This window comes from Cynocephalus volans, chromosome 5, assembly GCF_027409185.1.
Source record: "Cynocephalus volans isolate mCynVol1 chromosome 5, mCynVol1.pri, whole genome shotgun sequence".
Lineage (NCBI taxonomy): Eukaryota > Metazoa > Chordata > Mammalia > Dermoptera > Cynocephalidae > Cynocephalus > Cynocephalus volans.
The window spans coordinates 165,798,818-165,815,355 of record NC_084464.1 but is presented as its reverse complement, the minus strand read 5'-3'; the positions used below and the strand labels follow the sequence as shown (position 1 = coordinate 165,815,355).

The following is a 16,538-nucleotide window of genomic DNA, read 5'->3' as shown; positions in this document are numbered from 1 at the left end:
TGTTCTATCATCACATTCTCTTTGTCCTCGCTTTGTGCGTCCCCGAGGGGGAAGCTGGCCAGGAGCCTTCCCTCACGTTACGCCTCTGGCCCATCTGCATGGTGGGGCCAGCAAGTCCAGAGTCACCGTGCCAGGAGCTGCTCTCGTGGCTTCCCGCCCCCGGTGGAATGCATTCCCACCACGCTGGGCTGGGCTCTACCTCGTTCAGTGACCTCTGCTCCAGGATTGTGTCTTTCTCTTATGCATCATCAACTCCCCACGGTGTCTTTTCCTGCACCTAGCACACCGTGTGCACGCCGTGCGCATGCCCTGTGCACGTGCCCTGTGCCACTGGGCCCACGTTCTGCCTCCTGTAAGAGGCGCTTCCTGATTCTCCGTGCTGGGGAGATTTCAAGGAAGAAATGACTTCCTCTCTGCAGCCCAGTCGCCGGGTGCGGGGTCCCTCCCGGCCAAGTGCCCTTCTGCCACGGAGGATCGCTGCCGTGATTCCCTTCTCCATGTCTGTTGTGAAGTCCGTATCGCCAGCTCCCTTGCCCTGGATTCCTGAAATGCTTAGCAGGAGCAGTGCTCCGTGTCTTTCAGCTTTGCTCAGTGAATTTATGTTAAATGAATGAAGAAACAGACGAAGAAGTGCGTCAGCAGCTCCTTTACTGGGTTGGTGGAGACACAGGCCCAAACGTTCACTTTCTGCACATGGAAGCACCGACCTGTCAGCAAAGACGGACAGATAAATTGGCACTTATGCACTAAAATTCTTTACGGGAAACTGGGTTATACATTTTTCCTTGGAATTTGAGATAACATCAATAAATTTATATAAACTTGAGTCCAGACTTCTTAATTCCAGTGACGACTTTGTCTCCCAAGTGGCTGACCAACAGCTGAATACCTTTCCTTAAAGGAGACGCGTGCACTCTCCGAGTCTGGTCTCCTTTCTCTCTCTGTGTGAGAAGTTGATATTGTCTACCAGGTGATGATCGGACATTTGCCATGAGAAAAAAAGCAAAACAAGGCAACAGGCTTTCAAAACGCACCTCATCCTCTGCCTTCTCTCCCTCCCCGTCTCGTCTCTACTGCCAGGCTGGGACCCAGGGACAGGACGATGCAGGGTTCGCTCTCTGTGTGGTGCCTTCTGTCCCTCAGCCCCGCTTAGACCCCCGTCTAACATGAACCCAGGTGCAGTGAATCCAGGATCCCCCAGTGATGTTCTCCTGCCAAAGATACAAGCGTATTTCAGAAGTTCGCGAAAAAATTATACTATTTTTTAATTCTATTTTTCCATGAATTGTTTGAAGTATCACCATGCAAGGGGTCTGGGAGTTATTTCCATATATGTCCCCTTAAATGTTCTTCAATTAAGACTTGATGCGTCTGTGTCATGCCTCCAACACAGGCTTAAAGCCCAGGAACCGTGGTGCAGCTGGCCCACCCCAGCCTTGGACGATGTCCCATCTCCCCGTCCATCCTCTGTCCACCGTCTGTAGCCCTGTGTGAGCTGCGGCAAGGGCAGGAGCCTAGCTACTGCCAGTATGTTTTCTTCTCTTGAATCTTGTCTGCACCACCCTCCCATTAGGCCTTCCCTCTAACTGGGACTTGCTGGATCTGATTACGGGTTGCTCCATGCCACAGGGAAAGTATGCTCCGAGTGGACTTGGCCAGGTATTGCATATCTGCAGGGCGACGTCCTTCCTCGGGATCCTGACTGAGTACGTGAAGTAGGTTTTGGGTTAAAGTCAATTCTGCCAAAGCTGCACTACTATTTTCTAACTGCCTAAAATAAAATTTGTTGACTTTCTTTTATATTAAATATTATCTTTCTGCATATGATAAAATTTATTCATTCAATGGAACTTCATAATACACAGACTAACCACTTACACCCACTTATTTCATTTTGACTTACTAATTCTCACTCACTTGGTTTAGAAAGACCAATATCACTTTGGGTAATTTGAAACATATTTAGAGCATTGAACTTGCATATTTTTCTTTTAAGCAAAATGGGAGTTTCAGCCAATCTTGCTAGTTTTATTTATAGCATTTTATTTCCTGAGAGAAGACAGGAAAAGTGAGTGAGTCCTGCCTTCCCCTTTCTCCCGTCTGGCTCCTCCCCAGCCCCGTCTGGCAGGGTCTGCGGTGGACCAGGAGGAGGGGCGCCCAGTACAGAAGGGGCCGGATTTGGACAGAGGCAGCAGGTACTCACAGCGAATGGTGAGATCGGAAGACGAAATTATGTCATTCCTTCAAAGGAATGAATTAAATGAGCTTCCTCGTGTGTCTGATTGACAGCGTCTCACAGGAAAAGGAGCATATAAAGGCACCGGCCACTGCCTGGGAGCCACAGAGGCAGCGTCCACCGAGAGCCTTCTGATCCGGGGGGTCCGACCTCCCTCCTCCAGACCAGCAAAACCTCATCCTTTCTGGACTCGATTTGGAGCATTAAAGCAAGTCATCTCTACATCTTTTCACATACCAGGTAAGATTTCTTTCTTTAATTTACTAAATCATTTCATTGTACTATAGTTTCGAGAAAAGGATCTTGGTTTCTAAGAAGGGAAAAGGCAAGGGTGCATAGAGGTTCATAATTTACGAAGGGTGGGTGGTGTCTGCTGACACCTAATCAGGGAATGTTTCTTCACGCGGCGTGTTGACTACGCAGTCCCAGAACTGGGGCAAGGGAAGCCACTTCCAGCATCTCCCTGGCGGTGGGCAGGTGGACATGTCCCTCGGTCCTGGATCCGTTCCAGTGATTCCTGCTCCTTTCACGCACATACCTGCCTGGGAACCCGGGTAAATGCTGCATTGTCAGCTTTGGAATAAGAAGTTTCTGTGTTAAACTTTGTTATTGAGGAGGGACCCTAAGAAAGGAATTAGAAACAATTCCCTGGGAATGTGAAAAGTAATCAGAGAGATTATAGAGACTAATTCTGAACATTCTGAATAGCTGACAAAGTGTTTGTGAATGCTGTTAGTGAGTGATGTATAGCAAGTCTGTGAAAAGTACTATGACTGCCAGGAACACAGTTGCCTTTAAACGTTTGGGGGACGATTTGCATTCAAAAGCGCGGCTGGCAGCCCGCAGGGCACTGTTGGAGGGAAGCAGCTCTGGTTGCCAGGGGCAGGGCCGCCGGGAGCAGCTCAGGGAGCTCAGCGTTTCATCTCGCCGTGCCTGATGGAGGTGAGTCAGTGTCCCTCAGCAAACTACTTTTTATATTAATTGCTCATATAAAAAGAATTTTTAAAGACCTTCATAAATTCTAACTGCATTCTGCTCCAGAAGGGCTCTGGAAGTCTTTCTTTTAGAAACTGTAACCATAAACACACAATGTGGATGTGCGGAAGCCGAGGGACGGTGCCAGGACTGCCATGCGCCCACAGGGCCAGGGCAGCCACGCTGTCTAACAGATCGGGCGTGACGAGGCTGCCACACTGCCACTTTCCATCTGTTTCCCCTTTTTTGTCATAACAAACCTGGGAGATGAGACGGGAGCCTCAGGCACATTTGACAAATGTCACATGGCTGACACCTTGTAACACTCCTACTGTTTCAGGAACCCACCCCAAGTCAGAGACTTAGGAGGATTTGATTCTGTCAAAACGCAGTTCGGTTCACTCTGTCGAGTCCTGCCTGCACTCACTGTTCTGAGCATCCGGAACGTGAAAGTTTACTTTTGGGGGGAGCCCACGGGGGCACAGCCAGCCTCTCGGCTGTCGGCAGCAGAAGGAGATTGACAGGGAGGCCCGGGAGGGGCACCCACGGCACGCGTCTGGTCAAGTGAGGGGACAGAGAAGACCGTTCCGGATGCTGTCAAACCTACCCACTGCCTATCCCAAAACCGCACTGCGGTGCCGCCTGGGCACGAGCACTATTCTAAGTACACGATGAGTGTCTCATCATGTAATTTAATCCTCTTAAGAACTCTATAAAAAGGCCCTATTAACAACATCACTATTATTACCACCACTGCCCTGGAAAGTTACAGGAGAAGGCGTTCCAGATGTCAGCATATACAGCTTGACCAACGCCTGTATGCTTGCTGTGCTTAATGAGCTCCTTATGAATATTCATTTGCTGAATTTATTTTTTAAAACAACCTGATGAGGCACATACTTTAAACCACTATTTTTTTTTTAATTCTACAGATGAAACTGAGGCAGAGGGGTTAAATGAGTTGTCCTAGGTTGCACAGCTGGCCCGGCAGGGATGAGCTGCAGTGCACACGCTCTGGGGCTGACCCTTCTTGCCGGGCAGCCTCCTGCAGTGTGATAGTGGAAAACAACCAGTAAATGACCCTGTGTGTGGCACTGTGAAGCAGGACCCTAGATTTCAGAAGGGACCTGAGGGTTCTCACACACTCCCCTCCCTCTAGGGAATGTGCCTCCACCTTGGAAGGTGGCTATTTTCAGTTTGCTGAATATTTCTGGAGAGGGCATCTCCCTGGCCTTTAACAATGAGAAGCTAACAGCTTTGATATTCTAGATCTGGGAGGAGTCAGGGTCTAAGTACTAGCTCTGACTTAGAGCAGGATGGGGTTATATTGCTGGAAAGGACCTTAGGAACCCTCACCCCACACCCTCACTCAGGAGATGAGGCCCGCCGTGGCTTGCCCAGGCCGCGAGGGGTTAACAGTGGAGCCGGCTTCTGTCCAGGTCTCCTGACTTCTGGTCCAGCTCCTGCTGAACCGTGCCAATTTAAAATCCCCAAGAATGGAAAAACAGGCCTGCAGGAAAACAGAAAAGCAGCGTAAAAATGATGGCTAAGTAAAATGCTCTGTTTTTTTGGAAGTATGATGCACCCAATTAGGCTTGTTTTTAACTTTTATATACAGTTAATATTCATTCCATATTTAACTAAGTTATGCATGACTGTTTTATTTTCTTGGATATTTATACAAAATGCTTTCACACGTTATTTTCACCAGGTTGAAGCTTTTCTAAACTCAAGCCTCCTGGATTTCAGTCCTGGCCACACTTATGAGCAGATTTACTCTGGGCAAACCCTTAGCGTGGACTGTCTTTCACTCAGTCATCTGTCAAATGGAGACAGTAATAGTAGTATTTGCCTCCTAGGTCTCATGAAGGTTGAATAATATGAATATTTAGAATGTGATTAGCACAGTGATTGCCTATGAATACTAGCCCAATACACGTTAGATATAGCGAGACGAATTTCACTGGAAAAGCAAAGCTCTTTTCTAGTTTTTGGCTTCCCACAAAGGCATTTGGTTCAAACTGTTTTTAAGTGGTCATGTGGATAAACATTCCAGTGGACACTGAAAGTCGCAGTTGTGTATGTACAACTATCAAGGGTTTGATTTGTTTCCAGGAGTCAAGCCTCAGGAGGCAGGATGCTCTGGGGGCTGGTCCTGCTGGCCCTGTGGACGCGGCCTGGTGCTCCAGGTGAGTGAAACAAGGCTGTGGTTTTCTGCGCTTGCGAGATGTGTCCTAGCCACAGGTAAGTGACAATAAAATAAGTCTGTGATTGGAGTTGCTAACCAGTTAGAACCCTCTAAAATCCCCTGTAAATAAAACATGTACTTACTTTTGAATCCATATGACATGAGACAATTTACTTTTGAAAAAGTCAGGCATTAGAGAAAAACACCTGCCTAGAGACACAACACTGCCTTGTGCACAGTTCAGTCCTTTCCCCATATACTATGTTTACAACACTGCAAATATTCAGTGCTTTGTAACTTTTCTTCCCATTTTATTCCTACTTAAAATATATCTTAAATATTTTCCCACATGTTTATTTTATTGCCACATGAATTTTAATGACTGTATAGTATTCCAGCACAAATAAACCCTGGTCCAATTCCCATTTAGATTGTTACTGTGTTTTTACTAGTATAAATGATGACACAAGGAAAACTGTTGTGAATAAATCTTTATTAGCATCAATGATTATATCCTTTAGATAAGTTACAAAAACCAGAATTGCTGAGTCAAAAGTTTTAATTATCTTAGGGATTTTTTGTTACATTGTCAAATAGCTCTATTGGAAGTGGTGCAGTTCACATTTCTTTCAGCAACACTGTGTATTATAATGTTTAATTTGCCTTGTATTAGATGAAAAGTTATGCTTTGTTTAAACTCTCTGTTCAGTACATTATTTTGAGTTAGTTAAACTGCTACAATTTCAGTAAGGTCTGGTAACTTTTCTTGCCAGTAGTTTAGATGGTGACATAAAACCATTCACTTATACATATGAGACCGATCCTTGTCTCGGATTCTTGCACGCAGAGTGGGAGGGTGCATTTTTACAAAACTGCTAGACATCGACATCAGTCAGATGATCTCGGTGAGAAAGACACATATACGTTAACTGCTTTCTGAAACTCCATCAGGAGCAAGGCTAAAGATCCATTTATTTTCTACATTTCTCCTCTGGGCAACACATGGTAGAGAGGAGGGTTGCTGTTCAGCCTCAGACCTGGGATGGACTAGCAGGAGGTCTTGGCCTGGAACTTGTGCCAGAATGTCATTTGCTGCACGGCTCCCTACATCGAGAAGTCGTGCTGTGGAAAGTGCCCGCCTAGTAGCACTCGGTGACCTTCTGGTACATGCTCCTAACCAGAAAGGACAGAAACCAACCCTGGGACCAGCTGCTGTGTAAGGACCACACTATGAGTAGCAGCACTGGGAGAGAGGACAGATGTGGCAGCAGCATCCTTGCAACAAAGGGAAAGAAGCAGTGAGATGTGGTGGTCTGGCTAGTTTCCTTGCATGTGAAGTTATGGGTTGCACCCTGAGTCCTGGTGAGCCCGAGTTCTCTGCTCATGGTGACCCTTCTGCTGCTATTCCCTTTGGCAGCTGGTGACCAGGCTGAAGACACTTTCTTCGACCTTTTCAGCATTAGCAACATCAACAGGAAGACCATCGGTGCCAAGCAGTTCCGCGGGCCTGACCCCGGCATGCCAGCTTACCGTTTTGTGCGGTTTGACTACATCCCCCCAGTGAACGCAGATGATCTTGGCAAGATCACCAAGCTCATGCGGCAGAAGGAGGGCTTCTTCCTCACGGCCCAGCTAAGGCAGGACCGAAAGTCCAGGGGCACTCTGCTGGCTCTGGAGGGCCCTGGTAACTCCCACAGGCAATTTGAGATCGTCTCCAATGGCCCTGCAGACACCCTGGACCTCACCTACTGGATCGATGGAACCCAGCATGTCATCTCGCTGGAGGACGTGGGCCTGGCCGACTCCCAGTGGAAGAACATCACAGTGCAGGTGTCAGGTGAGACCTTCAGCCTGTACGTGGGCTGTGACCTCATCGACAGCTTCACTCTGGACGAGCCCTTCTATGAGGAGCTCAAGGCGGAAAAGAGCAGGATGTACGTGGCCAAAGGCTCTGCCCGCGACAGCCACTTCAGGGTACGTACGGCAGGATGGCGGCCACGGCGAGGTGGGAAGAGTTTGCTGGGAACTGACAGACTAGTGCCTCTCGTGTGCAATTGCTGTGTTGAAGCAGGTGAAGTCTGGCCTGGGAGAAGCACTTGCACACATACATGCACATGCACACGTGTGCCCACACACAGCACACACAACACATCCATATTCACTCAAGTGTGCACACACACACCCCACCACAAATGCACACTCACAAACATGAATCACACAAACACATGTGCAATGTGTGCACACAAACACCATGTAAATGGGCACATATGCATGCACATAAACATCACAAAACACACATTCACCACACATGTGCACTCACAAACTAGACATGCAGCACCACATATGCACACTCGTACGCACACTTGCACATGTGTGCACACTCACACATGTGCACACACATACACCGCACAGGTTTGCACGCACAATGCACATGGATGCACAGACACACACATAGCATATACACATAGAATTGCACTCTCTCACACACACACACAAATGCCATACCTCTCCAGGCCATAAATAGGCAGAGCGAGCTATCACGGGTTGCTTTCCTGCCTGCACCAATGGTCACTGGTTGAGATTGAGGGCTGGTTTGATGGTCGAGGAATCACCCCCATGGGAATGTTTCTGGCAACCCCAGACTCGTTTCATCACAGCTGACAGCACTGCTAAGTTCCTGTTCTGGTGGTGGGAGGATGGGGTGCAAATCAGAACCTCCACTGCTGAGGAGAGGGCCAGCAATTTGTGAGGAGATAACTCCATGTTCATCTCAGTTAAAACACACCTGGACCAGTATCGTCCTGAAACCGCAGGAGTTTAGAATCTGCAGTGGTATGTTAGTACGCTGCCTTCTTCCAGGTGCGTGTATGTTCTTGGGAATGAACATGTGTTTAAATTCAGCTGTTGACTGAAAGGCCTGACCTTGCTGTCACCAATCTCCCTGGTGTCAGGGAGCCTATGGCTGTACATAGCCTGACCCCCCTTAAAGCGTGGCCTGACACTCATGGTGTGGGAGATGCTTTCAGACCCAGCATCCCTGTCTCTGAGTGGACCAGTGGATATTCACAAGCCCCTTAGCCAGACGCAAGAACACCAGTAGTCGTGTGTCCCCACAGTCCCCTCTGAACGTGGTCAGGAGGCCAGGTGCTGCTGGCTCTGGCAGACCCCCTCCTCCTTCTGTCTTCTCCTAGTTGGTAAATTCTTATGAGGAACTCCCACATCTTGTGTCACGTCTAAAATGAAGTTTCAAAAGTACAGATACAGGAAAACCAGTCGTAAAGAGATTTCAAATGTGCCACATAGAAGAGCGTATTCACAACGTTTGAAGATTCCATCTTGTATTTTTAAAATGTCATTTAGCTTGGCAGCAAACGTGATGCTGATCTGTTGCTCTGTTTCTCTCCTTGTACATATTCACAGGGTTTGCTTCAGAATATCCACTTAGTTTTTGAAAATTCTGTGGAAGATATTCTAAGCAAGAAAGGCTGTCAGCAAGGCCAGGGAGGTAGGTTTGTTTTGAACAACGTACTTCATTTCCTGTTTGGGATGGGATTTTGCTATGGCGTGTGTACACCGATGTGCTAGTGGAAGTTTAAGTAAAAAGATTTGAATACGTTACCTTTACTGTCTCTGAGTGAGTTAGCTGGCCAACTCAGACATGTTGACATCTGAAAATAGTAAATTGTTTGCAGGATTTATTTTAAATAGATTTTAATAATCAAAATCTCCATTTTACAAGACAAAATGCAAATCACTGACATCTTAACATGTTTTAAATATATGCAGCATTTCCAGTATATTCATGTGTGAGGATCGTCTGCATAAGGTAGCATCATAGGTATTTGTTAAATTTGATTTACAGAAGTTTTCATACACTATTCCTAGTTGTCCAGTCAGTCATACTAGGAAAATCCGTGCTACTTGGATCATTAACACATAATCCCACATCTTTGTTAACTACCATTTTGAATTATATTTCTGACCACACCTTGCCAACGTTTTCTTGAGCATTTAGTTATGAAGGTGACTATGCTGGGCTCTTTAAATGCCGTGTGTCACCTACCTCCAGAGTGACTTTTTGAGGTGGACACTTTTGTCATCTTCACTATCATGTAAAGCTGAGGCCCCAGGAGGTCACATCAGTCGTGGAGCTCCACCACCAGTGAGAGATGAACAGAGCGGCTGTCGGGGCCCACAGTCTCCAAAGAAATAGCTCGTGTCTGCTGCCTGATCACACTGTGTGATTTCGTCATTAAGACACTTCATTTCAATTTCTTTTTTATTGTAGCAAAATCGATTGCACATATCTGTGGGGTACAGAGTTGACCATCAATACCCACGTGCAATGTGTGATGCTCACATCAGAATAATCGTTACATTCAATAATATGCAGTCACTGCTGTTCGTGGCTCTTTACCTCTCCCCCCCTCCCTTTGCAAACGTGGACTGTTGTTTTATGGATCCACACGTGGGGAATGTGTGGGACTCGATGTCATCAATGCAGAATGGAGGCTCTGTGCCCTGCCGTCCACTTGGGCGCTGGGCACGCCTCCTGGTTCTCCAGTTGCGGGTGCACGTTCCTGAGCACCCTGGGTCCTGCAGGCGTGGCAGGTTGCTCTCTCTGCCCTGCAGCTTTGGCTCTGGCGGGAGCTCCCGGCTGAGTGTGTATCTCTCAACCAAGACTGTCTGCCTGTCGACCTGTAGGTCAGTCAAGCACAAGGCAGGGATAGAAATTAAGAGCATGATTTTTGGTGGACTGTGGGGTAAGGAGAGACATTTTTGGTGGCCCAACTCCAGTTCTAACCCCAGCACTAACCTTAACCTTAATGGAACCTAAGTGTGCCTGTTGTCTAGAGGGGACCTGATCACACACCCGGGGTTAGCTGGTGGATCTTGGTATAATTCGGCATGGCCACTCCAGAGGCCAGTGCAGGTCAGCTACCCACTGGGTTCCAACTTGACATTCCAGCTCAGATAGTGCCCACAGCCCGCCTCTCACTGCTCTGGTGTGCTTCCCACAGTTGAAATCAACGCCATCAGCGAGAACACAGAGACGCTGCACCTGGGTTCCCATGTCACCACGGAGTACGTGGGTCAGCGCGTGGAGAAGAGGCCGGACGTGTGCAAGCACTCCTGCGAGGAGCTGGACAACATGATCAACGAGCTCTCGGGGCTGCAGCTCATTGTCAGCCAGCTCCACGAGAACCTGAGGAAAGTGGTGGGTGCCCAGGGTGCAGAGCAGGGCCGCCCCGCAGAACAGCCTGGTCTGTGCCAGACTGGACGTGCGCTGGGCCACTAAAAACTCCTCTGTCCACAGGGTAATGCCGCGTCAGGCTTTTCAGCAACGTTTGCTTAATATTCAGTGGTGGTGGATAGGACATATTCTGAATAAAAATAGGGTCATGGGGTACACATTCTCCAAAATAAGTTCTGCAGTTTGGGAAGCTCCTCTCCCCAGTTTAACTGTGTGTGTGTGTGTGCGTGTGTGTGTGCGTGCGTGTGTGCGTGCGTGCGCGTGCGTGTGTGTGCGCACGCGCTCGCTCATGCGCACGTGTGCACATAGGGAGATGCTTTGATTTCAAGGGCTGAGTGCTGAGGAACAGCAGGCAAGGCAGAGTAGAACAGCCCGGCCTGAGACAGGGAGTGACTGTGAGGCTAATACGAGGAAAGTCTTTCTGTGTCTTCACGGCACGCTACAGCAGAGAGAAAAGCATCTAAGGCGCTTTGGAGTGCGTGGTTTAAAGTTCAGAAAGGGAAGCGAAAATAGCAAGGTCCCCCCGGCTGCATGCCGCCCAGGCTGCTAGCCTGACTTCTCCACATCGAAGGTGCCCTGAGCATTGCTCTGGTCCTGGTCCAGATGTGACAGGACCAGCACCATTTCCCTTCCACAGTGGTGGTGGAGGGGGACCCCCAGTAGCCCACCAGTGGCAAGGCCATGGTGCTGGCTCAGGAAGCTCCCAAAGGACAAGTGCACCTTCTGGAACTTTCCACCAGGTGTGTGCAGTGGGGCAGTCATGGGAACAGATTTGCAGCTGCTCACAGATTCCCGTGGAGCACATTCCATCGCTGGGAGGAATAATGGATGTTGAGTCTGCTACCAGGTTGCTGTGCTGTGGGAGGTCTCAGTGATGGAAGTCCCTTTCTATCGAGCTTGCCCGCCACGCTTGCTGCTTCAGGCAGCATCCCCTTAATTCCAGGTGCATCAGGAAATACGAGTGCATCAGCTGTGGAGGCCAGCTGCAGGGGAACGCACAGGTCACTGGCTGACCTGGAAAGAGAGGTCAGGGAAGAGAGGCTGGGTGGGAGGAGACCGCACCCGCCTGGCAGGTCCTCACCCTCAGATTGAAATGAGCTTTCAGAACAAGGTTGCTTAGCTTAGTCTGGATTACAGAAATTTGTGAAATCCCTAAAATTGCACCAAAAGACATAATCACGATGGTGTGTTTGTGTGCATTTTGTGCAAGGAAGGGTCCACATTGTTAATTAGATTCTCAAAGGGTCTGTTACCCCCAAGTTAGAAATTGCCAGTTGGGGAAAAGATCCACACCTGATATGTCCTGAGGGGCGGGCTCAGCAACAGGGGGTAAAACTCACACATTTAGGGCATTTGGTGCAACTGTTATTTATTTGACTTTTTAAAACTTTTACATCTTTTCCTTTAGTCTATAACCCCCAAATGGCAACAATTTAACCTTTTTCCTTGCCATTGTATTACCTGAATGGCACCTGTCATAGCTGGCAAACATATGACTCGAACGTTAGTTCTTGGCAGGGCTGCAGCCCTCCCCTGTCCCCTGCTGTGGGACGTGCTCTCCCTCTTGTGAGGGAGGGGTGGAGTGGGACGCAGCCCGCGTGGCCACAGCCTCTGAGACGTGGCTCCCCGTCAGGGAAGGCTGGCGCCCACTGTGCCATGGCTCTGCCCTCCTCTGTAGGGCTGTGCCGCATGCTGGGGGTTTGTGCTTCCTGACTTCAGAGCTCGTTAATTAAGAAGGAACACCCTTTCTCATCTGCAAGTGTGATGGCTGGATTTGCTGCATTCCTCTCTGTACCTAACGCCTTCTTCGATTTTCCAGTCAAATGACAACCAGTTTCTCTGGGAGCTCATCGGTGGCCCTCCTAAGACAAGAAACATGTCGGCTTGCTGGCAGGACGGCAGGTTCTTTGCAGAAAATGAGACCTGGGTGGTGGACAGCTGCACCACGTGCACCTGCAAGGTGAGACCAAAAACACTCAGGTGGCCGGAGAGCGACCTGCCCTGTGCGATTCTCCTTACGGCACCATTTAATGCTGGGCGCATCTTAACTGCTTGGAAATGGCTATGTTCCATAGCTACATGTAAAATGTGCTCAGATATGTAAGGAAACCTGAGAAGCCCGAGAAATGGAAGGATCCATAAATACAGCTGGAATCGACCTCTTTGGTTAGCACATACATAAACCAAACCCAGAGATGACGTGCTGGTCTCACCAGGTGGTTAGAAACAGCTGGGATGAAGGCAGCCAGGCTCTGCTTTAAGCAGTTTATGTTCAATGCCACTCGCTTCTGACAGTGCCCCGAGTCAGCAGAAGCACTTGGGGAAATGCAAGTCAGGGTCCAAAATACCATAGATGGACACTTCAGTTCCTTGTCCGTATTCACTGCTGTGTGGTTGCTTTTGATCATGGCCTTGGGCATCAGGTGACACGTGTTTGCACCACCCATCCTCCTCTCTTCTGCCAGAACACGTGGGAGGTCCTTGTCATGGTTGCTGCTCGGTGATGGGAGAAAAGAAGAAACGGGACAGGAAGGGCCACCTGGGGCCCCACTCGCATCGGGCTCTGAGCACGAGTGAGAGGAAAATGTGCTTTTGCTATCAAGTCTGTTTATAATGTAGAATCTGTGGAATAGGGAACACCAGCCGTGCTACTGACCTTTTCAATCCAGCCTCGCACAGTGTCTGTTGCTTTGAAATGAGTGTTACATGGATACCTTGCTTTTCTTACAGAAATTTAAAACCGTTTGCCATGAAATCACCTGCCCGCCAGCGACGTGCGCCAACCCCTCCTTTGTTGAGGGCGAGTGCTGTCCCTTCTGCACTCACTGTGAGTACCCCAGCCCGCCCCGGGCGCTTGCTCTTAGCGGTTTCGTGCTTGTTTGTTTGTGTGTTTGTGGATTTTGGTGAGGAGGGTGAGGCTCAGGCTCATGAGGACAGGAGACTAGAGGGACACAGAGGGAGTGCTCAGGGCCCGGGTCATCCATTAACTAGTGACCAACCAATGACCAGCGAGAAGTGTGAAAGTCCTAGGAATTCGGGGATCGGGGCTCTGTCCTGCCCTGTCACGGCTCCGATGCAGAAGCTGAGCTCCAGTGACCACACATGTGAGGAAAGAACCCGACTTTCTGGCCCAGAGATGGCCCCTGGTATAGACGGCAGCCCTGAGTCAGAGAGCAGGACGGTGAGAGTGAGTCCTCCCTGCAAGTGCAGCATATGCAGGAACAACAGGAAATAACAGAAAGCCCGAGAGATGCATTCTAGGCAGTGACAATACACCCGAGTCACACCGCCTGCGACTCCCTGGGTCCCCAGTGCTGGAAAGCCAGTGCATTTTGGGAGCCGTGCCAGCACTCTGTGCTGCATTCCCCACCTGCCCAGCGGCCCTGGCCTCACCTGCACTCCTGACCTGCATGGGCTCCCTGCGGCCAATGCCAGTGGCCCCTCCACAAGGCACTGCTGGCTGAACGCAGGCGACCTCCTCCCAGATTACACTAGCACGACCTCCTCTGACATGCACAGAAGGCCCCTTTGTCACACCTTCCTTAGCCTCTCATTTCACACTGCCCAAATAGCAGTCATCCACTCAGATGTGGCTGCCACCCGTCCTGAGCCCCTCTCTCCTTCCCCTGGACTGCCATCGTGCTCCGTGCTCCTCCAGGACAGTCATCCCTCACCCTTACGAGCACAGTCCTGCCTCTCATGAACACGCGAGCTTCTTCACTGGAGAGCCATCTCAGGTCTCCCTCCGTCCCGGCCCCAGTCACGGCAGCGCTGATTGAAGAGGCCAGTTCCAGTCTGCATGCCCTACGACTCCCTGGTCCAGGCTTATGCTGTTTTTCACCTCCCTGCTCTAGTGTAGGAGCCTGGAGGTTGGTGGCGTGGGGGCGTGGCTGTGCTGTCCCTCCCGTTACCCGAGCCACACAGACCTGAGCTTGCTCTGGGGCTGGGCCTGGCTGGGGACCACTGGGCTAGGGGCATCTTCCTTCTCAGAGGCCCTGGAGCACGTGGACAGAGAATGGGTTTGGATATGAGCTCGAGCTTTGCCACTCTAAGAATATGAACAAAATGCAATTTTGTTTTGAGTTTCAGATTAATTATCTATAAAATGCAGAGAAATTACCCCCAATAGACAAGGTCACTCTTACGCTTAAAATAAACAATACAGTATATGTGAAAGTGCCTGTTAGATACTCACAAATTCGAATTGCTCATTGTGCAGTATAAAAACAAAACAATGATAATCTGAGTGCCTACTTCAGTTTAGAGGGAGATGTCATGTTATCCAGAGCATAACAGCAAGAAAAAGGCCTCCTGCGCCTTCCCATCCTTCCGTGCTTTCTGGGACATTCAACCATCGCACGTTTATAAGGTTTATCTTCTACTATTTACTAGAAGGATTTCTTGCTTTAAGTTACTGTCTTTCCTCTCATCAATGGGTGTAATCACCTGTAAAGAATTTCTTTGCAGGAAATTATTAATTTTTTTTAACTTGTCTCAGTTTACATTAATTGGAAATAAATTAAGAGACCAATAATTTCAATCAGTAACTGAGATGTTTTGTTACCTTCTGTAAATCAGCACACAGGTTAAAATGGAAATAAATTAAATCTTAATAACTTTATTAAAACCCAGGGAGCTATGATCCAGCACTCTCTTTTGCAGCTATTTTTAAAACTCCATTAAGCGTCTTCCTGGAACACACTTGGAGTAAACCCTCCTCACACTCAAACAACAGACCCTGTCATTCCCTTGTGTCCTTTCCTGGACAATGTCCCCAGCTCCTCCCCAGGTCGCAGACTTTCAGCAGCGGGGGTCTGTGCTCGCAGAGGCCCTGCCTTGCCCCCGCCCTCTGCCCTCCACTGGGAAGTGGCCGTGTAAAGTCCTCGTCGCAGGAGCTGTAACTGCAGGGCAGGGTTGTCCTCTGCCTGTCCCGCCTGCGATGTGTCGTGAGGTAGTGCCTGACCCACTCTGTTGTGCTTCCTCTGGCCAGCGGTGGACGGTGAGGAGGGCTGGTCTCCATGGGCAGAGTGGACTGAGTGCTCTGTCTCCTGTGGTTCCGGGACCCAGCAGAGGGGCCGGTCATGCGACGTCACCAGCAACACATGCTTGGGCCCCTCCATCCAGACACGAGCGTGCAGCCTGGGCAAGTGTGACACCCGCAGTAAGTGTCAGCTCACAGGTCCCCTGGGGGGGGGGGCATGGCTCGGCCGTGGGGCTTGCAGGGCAGCACCGCCCTGCAGTTTCTGGAGGCCCTCGATCTGTGCAAGGATCCCTGCATGGTGGGGCTCGTCCTCTTGCACACGGCAGTGGCTCTGCTCCCCTGATCCTCAGCTGTGACACATGCGGCTTGGCACGGGCAGGCCCCTCAGGGTGGCTCGGCCTGAGATGCTGCTCTTTTTGTGTCTCTCTCTGTTAGTACGGCAGGATGGCGGCTGGAGCCACTGGTCACCTTGGTCTTCGTGCTCAGTGACCTGTGGAGTCGGCAACATCACACGCATCCGTCTCTGCAACTCCCCGGTCCCCCAGATGGGAGGCAAGAACTGCAGAGGCAGTGGCCGGGAGACCAAAGCCTGCCAGGGCGCCCCATGCCCAAGTGAGTGGGGCAAAGGCCGGGTCCTGGGAGGGGGGCCTGTGCAGCCCAGATGGCGTCCCTGAAGCAGGGCCTAGTGCAGTCCCTTGTCTAAGTCAGCCCGATTCCCCGTGTGTTCAGCACAGGCTACCATTAAATGACCATTAATCTGCAGTTAAAGTGGAATAAGCCAGAACGTGGGAGCAAACCTGGGTGGGGGAAGCGAGAGGGAACAGAAGGGACATCTCAGGAGGCCAGGAGGCTGCCCGCTGCGTCCCAGGCGAGCTAGAGAGTCAGAGCCCCCAGACCCCGGTGG

The 16,538-nt window shown here is 49.9% G+C and overlaps 1 protein-coding gene across 1 annotated transcript in view; it reads left to right on the top strand.

The window, feature by feature from the left end:
• Positions 1-2,456: 2,456 nt before the first annotated feature.
• Positions 2,457-16,538, top strand: part of THBS2 (thrombospondin 2) — a 29,948-nt gene continuing 15,866 nt past the window's right edge. Inside the window, exons 1-9 of the mRNA XM_063096356.1 lie at positions 2,457-2,476; positions 5,327-5,400; positions 6,817-7,373; positions 8,820-8,904; positions 10,421-10,617; positions 12,473-12,613; positions 13,384-13,480; positions 15,644-15,814; positions 16,070-16,246. Of these exons, the coding sequence (XP_062952426.1) occupies positions 5,349-5,400; positions 6,817-7,373; positions 8,820-8,904; positions 10,421-10,617; positions 12,473-12,613; positions 13,384-13,480; positions 15,644-15,814; positions 16,070-16,246 (1,477 nt within the window). The 5' untranslated portion in view covers positions 2,457-2,476; positions 5,327-5,348. The remainder of the gene's footprint in view (positions 2,477-5,326; positions 5,401-6,816; positions 7,374-8,819; positions 8,905-10,420; positions 10,618-12,472; positions 12,614-13,383; positions 13,481-15,643; positions 15,815-16,069; positions 16,247-16,538) is intronic.